A 12,166-nucleotide genomic window follows, 5' to 3' on the forward strand; every position below is an offset into this window, starting at 1 on the left:
AGTAACAAGAGAAATATGATTAACTGCTGCAGTGGTTCACAACATTGGGTCCTCAGATGCTGTTGAACTACAACGCCCATCATCCCCAGACACAGTGGCCAAAGCGACATAAGAACATCCCTGCTAGATCTGGCCCAAAGCCCTTCTAGTTCAGCATCCTGTTTTACACAGTGGCCCACCAGGTGCCTCTGAAAAGCCCACAGGCAAGAAGTGAGGGCATGCCTTCTCACCACAACACTATTCTCACAAATAAAACAAACCACAACTCAAAGCAGGCAGGCACCTCTGCCACTGTCCATTTCTCACCACAACACTATTCTCACAAACAAAACAAACCACAACTCAAGGCAGGCAGGCACCAAGTTCTGCCTTTGTCAATCTGAGATCCAGCAAAACCAGATAACTATAGTACATAGTAGCAATAGCACAGTAGCAATAGCACAGACATATTGTACTCAGTGCTGAGAAAAGAAAGTCACAAAAGAAAAAAGAAAAAAAGAAAATCAAACCTTCCTTTCTCCTCTCATGATGTATCCACTTCAAGAGAGGCAATGATAAGGTCTCTCACTTTGCCTCCCAGTCCCTTCGAATACATTTTGAATTTGAAATTCCCTCCTTTTGTTCCCCCCTCCCTCCAGCAAAGGGGGCACAGCTGCCCATGACAACACTTGATTTGTATGATAACAGGGAGAAAGGGCAAGATGGCGACGGGCTAATAGCCTAATTTCCAAGCTCTTGCCTGTACTTGGATGTTCCCCCACTCCAGGCATGCCATCCAAGGGGCTGACACCCCCCCCCCCGCCCTGAGGGAGGAAATGACTACGAAAGAGTCCCAGGACCAAGAGCCCACCTGAGGAAGGAGGGAGAAGAACAAGGAAGAAGAAACAGCTAAAGATTGAAAACTTCCTCCCCGCAACTGAGGCAGCATCATTTGCTGTGAGTACTAAGAACAGATCCGCAGCCCGGGCCCACAGAAGCCCCCACTGCCAGGCTGGCTCCCCAGGAGACAGATATCAAACAATCCAACTTAAAACTGTCTCATCAAAGAGAAGAGGAGGGAAACTCCCCGAGACAAGGGGTCAGAAGCCCTATAGCGAGAAAAGTACCTCACTCCTAGTCTGACCTTGATAAGGCTAAGCGATGCTTGCCTTATCTCAGCAGAAAGCCTGATTTTAATTTTAAGGCGTATGAACCAAATTGGGGGACAAATAGAGAGTTTAACACAGGCTTTTGCCTATTTCTCAGCTAGGACCCAGCCAGTGGTTAACAGTTCAGCTGACGCCAACAGCTCCCGTCCAGTCCCCCTGCCCTCTTCTTTTGCATCTGACTTATTGCACTGGGTATACTCAGAAGCAGCTGGAAATAACAGGGAAAAAGCTGCAAGGAATCTTGCAAACCCATCAGACTCTCATCCACTTTCTCAGGAAGGATTCATATTTATGGGCAAGCAAAAAAAAAAAACAAAAGATACTCACTTTCCTTTCGGAGCTCTTAAACCAACAAATCTCCCCTTCAGAGATAGAGCACTTTCACTTTCTGCCATCACAGTTAGACGATAAAAGGCTATTTATAACCTTTAAGTCAGCAAGGGTGCCCACACAGCTAACACATTCAGCACAGCACCTAAGACAATTCCACATAACCTTGCATCGTGTTTTCAAAGATCCCGGCTTCAGACCATTAATTAAGGGCCTCAAAAACATTAGCAGCAAGAATCCTGACTCCTACATTAACAATAAACTGCCCCCTCTGAGCTGTAGCAGGTCCTCATTAGCTGAGGCACGGAATGCTCGTCCAAGGACACAGATCCAAAACAAGCCACAACCAACTCTCTCTACAGAGTTGGCTGACTCTTAACTCTGCAGACAAGATGACCTGCTACAATTAAAGAGTAAACTTGCTGCACTTTTGAAGAGATTGAGCCCAAAAAGACGGAGAGATGGTTACTCAGCCACAGACCCTACCACAGACTCTGAAACCGATCAGTAATCATCAATGGAAGTACAGCTAAAATCACCCCCCAAAAGACTTTTAAAAGTGAATGCAGACAATTTTGCAATTGAATCAGGATCTGAAACGGATCTGGAAAGTGACTGTGATCAAGACCAATCCCCCAGGCTCCTCCCTATCTCTAACGAATATCTGAAGACATTAAGGGCAGAGGCCTTAGAAGCGGATGAGAAACCTCCGCCAGGTGTCACTACTTTGCAAGAACTGTGTCCTGGAATGCTACCTGCCAGTGACCCGCACTTCGACAAGGTCACTGCGCTGTTGATTTCAGGCAACCTGTATGTGACAGCCACCCTAGGGGAGGATCTCCATGCCCGCCCCCCGCACATCACTTCCACATCTTGAGGAGCCACAAAACATCTTGGTTGCCCCTGAGAGTATGAGGTCCCCCCAGCTCCATTTGACCCCAACATGAGCCACAATCAAGTGGAGGACGAAGCTCCTTTGGGACAGTCATCACCTCAGAAGCAACAACAGATGCACACATCCTTGGAAGTAGGCCGATTGTCAGAGGCAGGGGCCCCTGCAGTGCCCCCATCGATCCAGCCTCTCTCTGTAACTGCAGAGGACACCAGTACACAAGGAACAGGTCCAGGAACTCTCCTTGATAGCAACCCCCTCCCTGACATCTTTGCCACGCCAACCTCTCCAGAAGGCTCCTCTACGTCACTTCTAACCCATTCTGCAGAGATTTCTTCCCAGGGAGGACTGACGTTCACAGAGGTGGGTGCCCAGGAACCTGAAAGTGCTCCACCTGCTATCTCCTCTCAGGAACTATGCTTCCCAAAACAACCCTGTATGGGCTCGTCGACATCGCAGGATCCCTCCACACAACCGCTGCTTTACAGCTCTACACGACATTGAGTAGACCAGTGTTAAGTCGGCCTCTTATCGTGGAATGTGGCCGGGTGGAATTCCTCTGTCACAGACCCCTCCTTCAGAGACTATCTCACTTGCCACAACATTATTCTGAGCCAGAAAACCTGGACAACCGGGGAGTTACTACTCAATGGTTTTTATTCATATACAGTTGGAGCTGTACCTGGGGCAGGCTGTGGAAGGTGCAAAGGTGGCCTGGGTGTGCTTGTTGCTACCTCTCTACGCACATCCTCAAAACTGCTTCCATTGCTTAAACAATATGCTATGGCAGTTTTGATTCAGTTCAGCCACTGCTGAATTAGTTAACAGTTAATTAACTGTTGATAATTAACATCTATCTCCTTCCACAATGGAGAAAGCTACAGGTCAGATCAATCTGGACTGAACTTGAAAACTACGTAGCAGATCTCCCCCTCTGAATTCCTAATGCATATGTGGTGATGGGTGGCGATTTAAATGATTGTACTTTATACACTCAACAGAAGGCTCATCCACCTAACCCCCGAGGCTGATGGGCTCCCACTTATCTGTCTTTCAAAGGACCAAAGGTCAAATTATGCTGGACTCTGCCTGAGCCTAATGACCATCAGACTTAACCTCTTCATTTTGAGTGGCTCGCTTGAAAAAAACCACCCTGCTGAGTTCACCTATCTGGCCAGCTCCAGAATGTGCCTGATTTGATTATTTTATCACCTCAGGGAACCTGCTTCCTCTGGTGGAGAGATTTGAGGTTACCCCCAAACTTGATAGTGATCATCTCCCCATCTCGCTCCTTCTGAAGCCTTTCATTCATCAGTCCTACATAGAGAACCATTACAATCCCACCATATCCTTGATGAGCATATTGCCGTGCTAAATGGTCTCCACAACTGGATCAAGCGCTAAGTCAGCTACTTGCCTCTGACCAACTGCAGCGTATTCAATCATCCCTACTAAATAATGACCCAACTCATGCACTGTTGGAGTCCTACAGTGCCCTAGTCCATGAATTACAGCAGCTCCTCTCTCACAAGATCTGCGAGCCACAAGCACTGTGTCAACAGGCCTCAAAGCAGTGGTTTGATAAGGACTGTGTGAATGCCAAAAGAGCCCTTGCCAGCACCTATCAAGTCTATAAATCTAGTTCCGGACTGTTGGCTGCACAGGATCACCTTCAGCAGAAAAGACAGTACAAACTTCTGCTGGCTCTTAGGAAAAGAGATGCCATGAAAGATGCCTGGATGGGACTCATTCAGGCTGTCAGATCCACAGACTCTGCCATGTTCTGGCATCTTACAAAACACTCTCCCAGCTATGGCCCAAGTCACCTGAACTGTCATATTCACCCAGGGTTCTGGGAGAAATACTTTCATGACCTATATAAAGACCCTGCTGATGTTTGCAGAAGCTCCACTTGTGCCATTGAGGATACTCCAGCATGGGCACTGGTGTCAGCTTCAGAGATCCACAGTCTAGTTGCCCAATTAAGACTGGGGAAGGCTTCAGACAAGGACCTTATTCCACCGGAGGCTGTTAAAAATAATCTGGACTGGTGGGCCCCTATCCTGGCATTGCTCTTCACCTATATTGACAGGAATGGACAAATTCCCAAGGACTAGGGGGTAGAGATCATTGACCCTATATTTAAAAAGGGCAAGAAGGATGACCCCGCCAACTACAGACCCATCAGTTTGCTCAATACCATCAGCAAACCTTATGCAAGACACCTATACGGGAAACTTAGGGATTGGCTGGAACAGGAAAATCTTCTTGCTGAGGAACAAGTGGGTTCATGGAAGGGCGCTCCACTATTGATCAGTGTCTAGTTCTACAGCACCTTATCAGGAAATACTCCTCCTGCAGGAGAACCTCTCTTTATGCCGCCTTCATCTATCTCAAGGCAGCATTTGACTCCATCTCACAAGTCAAATTATGGGAGAAGCTGGAAGCCTCCTCCATTGACTGGTGCCTGTTATACCTTCTTCGCACCCTGCATGTTCACTCAAGGTGAGATGTAGCCCCCAAGGCCACCTCACAAGAGCCGTTCCAACTCAGAAGGGCATCAAACAAGGATGCATTTTGGCCCCACTCCTCTTCAATTTCTACATTAACTCTATGGTAGGAGAGCTCAGCAACCCAGACTTCCTCCCTCCAAAGCTCATGGGAAGACACATTGCCATCCTGTTGTACGTGGATGACGCAGCCATACTCTCAAGGACCCTCATTGGCCTTAGAAGAGCACTGAGGGCCCTGATGTTGCACTGCAGGGAGACCTGCCTGGAAATCAACTATCACAAAACTAAAATTATGGCCTTCTCCAGGAGGCCTAAGATTCACCCCTGGTGGATTGAGGGACATAAGATTGAGCAAGTTGCACAGTTTAAATACTTGGGAGTAGTTTTTCATTCTGGCGGCTCTAGGAAAACTCATGGAGAACACGTGGCTTTAGAAGCTCCTCTGCCATTCTCAAATTTCTGTGGAGAAGAGGAGGCCATTATGTACCTGTGGCTCTTGAACTGTTTACAGCCAAGCCAATAGCTCAGTTTCTCTATGGTGCTCAATTGGGCCCTTTCCCCAACATCACGACTCTGGAACTTGTACAATCTAAATTCCTGAGGGCAGCACTTCAAGTACCGAAATGTGTCCCCAATGCCACTCTGCGCCTGGAGACAGGCCTGATCAAGCTGGAGGCTAGGGTGTGGGTGTTATTGGCTCAGACTATCCTTTTGCCCAATTGGTCTTGCCCCCCTAACCCTACACAATGACTACCAATCTAGATCCACAGACAAAAATAGCTACTCTGGGTCTTTCCTCCTTGACCTTGCTCAATATGGGCTATGATCAGGCAAAAGCAACCATCAAACAGCACATTATAGACGTTGAGCACCAAACTGATCTCAGCAGTGTCCCAAAATTTCATATCAGTGACGGGCTTAAATATTCTGCATCTCCAGCAGCATATCTCACCCAACTGGAGGTTCCAAAGCACAGAAGGGTGTTCACTCTGGCTCGCTGCCATGGCCTCCCCTCAGCAGTGCTAGAAGGCCATTATAGAAGGACCCCATTTGTAGAGAGACTATGTCCCTGTGGCTGAGGGCAGATTGAAACCACTGAGCATGTTCTTCTATACTGCTTGCTCCATAGAGACATCCATGCTTCCTTCATCCTAACCATTGTTAAGCAAGTATCCAGGTTGTCCAAGCCAATTCTACAGCTCCCTGCTACTCTCTGACTCTAAGCCTGACATCACATATAGCGTCACCAGGTACTGTGCTGCTGCCATCAGCTTCCGTAGATGCATGATGGGCAGTGAGCCCTACCAGCCTTAATCTGACTCCCGTTGACTCTGGATAGGCCCTGCAATTGCTCACACACCTCCTTTTACTCTGCTCCTTACAACCTCCAATCTGGCTGTTTTCCAGTTTTATTGCTCAGAGTTTTTCTATATTTCTGTCTTCCCATGTCTTTTAATTTTATCCCTGCTCTTTTTTTAAATGCCTTTTATGCACTTATATGACTTTTACTATTTTTCAGGAGTGATTCTATTTTTACTATTTTTAGTCTTTTAGTATCAATATGCATAATTTTATATGTAATCACTTTAATCTATTCTCACTTTTAACATGTTGTTGTAACAGAATTGTATATCCTGGCTTTTAAATGTAACAGACAGGTTTTAATAGCAACTGTCATTTTGGTTTTAGTTATTCTACTTTTAGCTACTTTCTCTTTTAACATGTATACTTTATGCTGGTCTGTGACCGTGATAAAGATTGATTGTATGATAAGCCAAGCAAAGAGATTGCAAGCCAATCAGAAGCCAGTGCCAAAAAGCCAATCACGAAGGGAAAAACAGGCCTCCAAAATGGTGCTTGAAATGTCAAAACATTCTGATCAAAATGGAATTATTCTGCTCTGAGCTCAAAACGGAACCTTTATTTAAAGGATGTTCTGTCTTGAGCTTGAAACACTCAAAACGACTCATTTTGAGTTGGAACATTTTGCCAGCAAAACATTCTGCACATCCCTAGTGCGCTGCATGTCTGCTCAGTTTGATGTCTAGGTGCCAAGTTCTCAAGGCCCTTGCTTCTTAACCATAAATTTATCTCCTGGTTAGGTTTACCATACACACAGTCCTCAGTCCTCCGCCCCCATGGGTCACCCAGCCTGCTCTCCCCAGCTAGGCCAGCAACTTCACCTCTTGGCTCGAGGTAGGTCAGCCAGCTAGCTACCGAACCAGCCTTTTCACATGGTGCAGTGGTGCGTGCACGGTCTCCCACTCACTTGCTGTTGTCTACAACTACAAACCCTGTTTCCCCGAAAATAAGACATACCCATAAAATAAGCCGTAGCAGGATTTCTAAGCAGTTGTGCAATATAAGCCATACCCCGAAAATAAGACATAGTGGTGATCTCTCCTGGCTCAGTAGTAGGCTGCTTGCTGAAGCTTTCCCCCTTATCCCCCTGGTGTGTGTGTATGGGGTGAGAGAGACCCACAGACAGGGGCGTAACGATACCGGTAGGGGTGGCAGGCTGCAAGCTGAGGCATACGGTAGAAGGAAGTACGGTAAAAAATCTCCTCAGAAAATCTCCTCCTCAATCTCCCCTCCTCCTGGCGCGGTGGTGCGGGAGGCGGCAAGAGTACGCCGGGAAGCGACGCCGGGCCTCGGCGTCGCTCTGCGCACTGGCGGGCGGGAGATTTTTACCGTACTTCCCTCTACCGTATGCCTCAGCTTGCAGCCTGCCACCCCTACCGGTATCGTTACACCCCTGTCTGTGGGTCTCTCTCACCCCACACACACACCAGTAAAGCTGCTGCTCCCCGACACTGACCAGCAACAGTCTGTGGGTCTTATATGGATCATATGAGAGTTACGCAGGGCCGGACTGGGGGCACCGAGAGGGCGCCAGAATGTATGTGGGGAGGGTGCCAGGTTTTGAGCAGAATAGGTAATTAAGGGTGAGAGTTGGGGCACAGGGGCACCGCATGGGTAGGGCGCACCGGGAATATGCCCTGTTGACCTATGGGCCAGTCCGAGCCTGGAGTTATGACGATGTTCCAGAAGAAGATGACTTAACTATAATTGAATAAATGTAGATTGTTGTACCACACTTAATAAAAATAAGACATCCCCTGAAAATAAGCCATAGTGTGTCTCCTTGAGGAAAAATAAATATAAGACAGTGTCCTATTTTCGAGGAAACACGGAACATTTATATACTGCTTTTCACAGTCGTTTTCAAAGAAAAATAAATAACAAGATGCTTCCCTGTCTGCAAAATACTCACAATCTAAAATGAAACTCAAGGTAACACCAGCATCAGCCCCTGAAGGAATGCTGTGCTGGGGTTGGATGGGGCCAGTTGCTCTCCCCATGACAAATAGAAGAGATTCACCACTTTAAAAGGTGCCGTTTTAGGGGTAACTGCTCACTGAGTAAAGTTAATTAGCTAACTGCTAAATTCTCACTGTCACCACCACCAGCACATGAAGGAAGGAAGCTGCACCTGTGGGGCCCAGCTATCCATGCTCCTGCATCACGTGACTCTGAAACCTGCCACTGAAGCAGAACTTCCACTCTGGTTTCTCCATTGAATGGATGGTCAGTAGGATCCTGGGAGGAGAAGGAGACCAAGGAAGAGAAGCTGCTCATGAGAGCAAAGTGTTCTGAGCGAACATAATGTTCCAGCTGCTCCCCAGAGCTTCCGATACCTGATGGGGGGGAAAGTCATTTGGTCCTCCAAAATATGTGCATGCCTTCTATAAAAGTATCTAGTTCTCAGCGCTAGAAAGAAGGAAACGGATCACCAAGGCAGACTGACAATTAACACAAGGCTTTTTTAAAATCACATTTGGATACCAAACCTTCTCCAAGAACTTCAGTGCAGCAATGTATATTGGGTTGTCCCAATATACCATAAACTAGAGAAAGTCTGAGAGAACTTGAACATAGGAAGCTGCCATATACTAAGTTAGACCATTGGTCTATCTAGCTCAGTATTGTCTTCAGAGACTGCCAGCAGCTTCTCCAAGGCTGCAGGCAGGAATCTCTCTCAGCCCTATCTTGGAGAAGGCAGGGAGGGAACTTGAAACCTTCTGCTCTTCCCAGAGAAGCTCCATCCCCTGAGGGGAATCTCTTGCAGTGCTCACACTTCAAGACTCCCATTCATATGCAACCAGGGTGGACCCTGCTTAGCTAAGGGGACAAGTCATGCTTGCTACCACAAGACCAGCTCTGCCCAAGGCCACAGCCTTCATTGGCTTTGCAGAGAGGTTACCACAGATATATCTGATCATACTCCATCATATCATCAAAATCAACATAGGTTTAGTTTGCAGGGCTTAGAGAGTTGGAAAGTAATCCAATCAGTTGTCTAGGAGGTTCTTCAGTTGGCTACTGAGTTTATCTTTGAGACAAAGATATAGGACTCCATATACGGAAGAACGTGCATGGAGGGACTTTCTAAGCCTTTTCCCACTTGACACATCTCGCGATCAATGGTTTAAATTATTTTAGTTTCAAATCAGAGATTTGGAAGCAAATGAATGAGAGATCTAAATGTCAAAGGAAGTTGTAGAAAGTGAAACTTAGAATTCTGCACCCACATTTTAAAGTGCTCAGACAACAGAACAGTACAACAACTCAGTACTAATTGGTACAACTGGATGTTTATTGTGAACCAGAGCACAGGAGTAAATTAAACACTTTAAAAGGGGTTCCACAATCCCACTCGCCATGTCATGCTGCCCTCGGGTGAATGCAACAAACCACAGCCTTCCTTTCAGCCTTGCAGTGGGGCTGGGGTAGGGCAGGGATCGTTTTTATAGTAGTACTATACTCCAAGAGTGGAAGGAAAATGACACCTTGTTTTGTCATTGCTTTAAATGAGTCAGAAGCCCAGAGGCTAAACCTAGTCGTCCTCTTCAACTTGGAAGCTGAAGAGGATCATTCCACAGTGGTGTGGACACGTCTTAGCACATCTCAGAAGCCAGCACAGCAATGGCATGTCCGCTGTCTCTTCTCCAGCTCCGAGATGGGACTTTATTTGGCCCTGTGTTGCCAAAGTGTTTGGCATAACTAGAAAGAAGCATGATCACAGGGAGAATTCCTCATGCCCCTCCCACCTGGGAAGGGTCAGGCGGGCAATCATCCCTGACTTTGCACTCTGCTTGCAAAGTGCAGAGTGGTGTTTTGTTTTGTTTTAACAAGGCCCCACTCCATAGGAGATGGGCAAGGTCCTGGTGTGCACAAATGTTTAGTTGGCTACTAAGGGCACCCATAATTTGTGGCCCCTTGATTTTATGCTCAGACTTGGTAGCTATGATGGACTACAACTCTAGTCTGATAGCACCATATCTGCATGTTTCAGCCTACCTAAAGCACAAAGAAAGGGATGCAGAGCTTGCACACTGTAAGCTGATCATTCCGTGTTTAGATGACCTGCTAGCACAAAAAACCAAACCTATTAGGGGGGGAAAGAAAACCCATCTACTCACTGTATTAATTTTTCTAGTTAGCTGCTTGTGCTCTGCTTTTTTCTGCCTTAATTCTTTTTCTAGATCCAATACTTTCAACTGAAGAGATCGCTCCTGAGACGTAATGTTTTCCACCTCCTCTGCTAGCTGTAAACAGTAAAAGTTCAGACCAATACCATACATCTAAACAGTCTCATGAAACTATTCACTTTGCAGTTTCAATACCAAACCTTAATGGAATATCTTACGTTTCCATGAATGGTTATTTACAAGTATATGTATCATGAGAAAATTTTAAGGAAGAACAATAATAGACACAAATTTATCAATAATTATAAACTATGTAGATACAATTATAGGTTAAGAATGTTAATTGCACAATATGTTAATTGCTCATATTAACTGCACAATATGAGGCACACCACTAGTTCAGATGGGAAAATTATGTGAAAATATGTGAACATTACCCAACGTTACCAAAGTAGGTCACTAGCAATGTGCCCCTACTGTTTTTAATTTGCTTTAGTTTTATGGTACATTTTCTATTCAAAACTACAAATCCTGCAAATACTGAAATGGAAAGAAACATGGATAGACTTATTGCGAAGGGTTCTTTTTCAAGGTATGGGGAAGGCATCCTACACATGATGGGTTATCAGCCTCTGCATGCTTCGAGACAAGACCAATCAAATTTCAGGCCGGTTATGCCTCTCCAGGCAGCTATCACCCCAATCCCAGTTCCGGAACTATAGAGCATAGAAAAGCGTAAGGAAGTGGGAGAGATAGAGATAGAGATATATAGAGAGAGAGCGCGAGAAAGGGAATGGAGAACTCACCCAGAACTCAGCAGAATCAGTAGAAAAAAAGCGACAGAAAAAACTTTGACCCTGAAAGTTGTCCCACCTCCCTGAGATACAGCAAAAAATACCCCCCTTTCATCCACAGGTGGGCTGGATGCACTCCCTATACCTTGAAAAATAACCCTTCATGGTAAGTCTACCAATGTTTCTTTTTCCATGGTATGGGGAAGGCATCCTACAAGTGACGGGGCATACCCAAGCATCATAAAAAAGGGAGGGAAGCAGTTGGCTAGACCACCTGCTACTAGCAGATGGCTAGACCACCTGATGTGGTGAAAGCCAACAACCTGGAAGGCTTTAAGAGGGGTTTGGATAACTTCATGGAGGAGAGGTCTATCAACGGCTACTAGTCGGAGGGCTATAGGCCACCTCCAGCCTCAAAGGTAGGGTGCTGTATGTAAGGGAAGTTAAAGGCTGCAGAACTGTTCAGAGGAGTGTCTGATAGCTTGGACAGATACATCCCTCAGATGTGCCGGAACACTTAGGCATGCTACAAAGGTGAACATCTGTGGCCATTTTCTTATTGTTTGCTTACATATATTTTCCAAATGTGAGCAGGGAAATTAACACAGAAATCTGTCCTTGAAATTGTGATAAGGAAAACACCAGTCTGATGTTCCTATGCCTAAAAACTATCTTGAAGGTCCATACACTACTTCAAGGCTGCACAACTTCTGCCCTATTCAAGATGTCAGACTACAGTTCCCATAATTTCTGATGATTAGCCCATGGCTGGGGATGATGGAAGCTGTAGTCCAAAAACAGCTGGACAGCAGAAGCTGTGCGGCCCTGCTCTACTGTACCTTCATGCCCTCTCTTTCCCCTTCTCAGATAATTAACCTTTGGTTCTAGCGATTGTTTTCTCTATAATGCTGTGCATTAATTATGCTAAGTATATAAACCACAAATCACTTGTGTCCATTCTTCAGAATATGATGCAGATAGTCTTCAGGATATACCT

The 12,166-nt window shown here is 46.0% G+C and overlaps 1 protein-coding gene across 4 annotated transcripts in view; it reads right to left on the minus strand.

The window, feature by feature from the left end:
* The window catches only part of ODF2L (outer dense fiber of sperm tails 2 like), a 55,527-nt gene that overhangs the window by 3,050 nt on the left and 40,311 nt on the right, over positions 1-12,166 (minus strand). For all 4 annotated transcript variants that reach the window (XM_053245273.1, XM_053245274.1, XM_053245272.1 and 1 more), the window contains one exon: positions 10,367-10,492. In XM_053245273.1, the coding sequence (XP_053101248.1) occupies positions 10,367-10,492 (126 nt within the window). The remainder of the gene's footprint in view (positions 1-10,366; positions 10,493-12,166) is intronic.

Source organism: Hemicordylus capensis, chromosome 4, assembly GCF_027244095.1.
Source record: "Hemicordylus capensis ecotype Gifberg chromosome 4, rHemCap1.1.pri, whole genome shotgun sequence".
Taxonomy (NCBI): Eukaryota; Metazoa; Chordata; class Lepidosauria; order Squamata; family Cordylidae; genus Hemicordylus; species Hemicordylus capensis.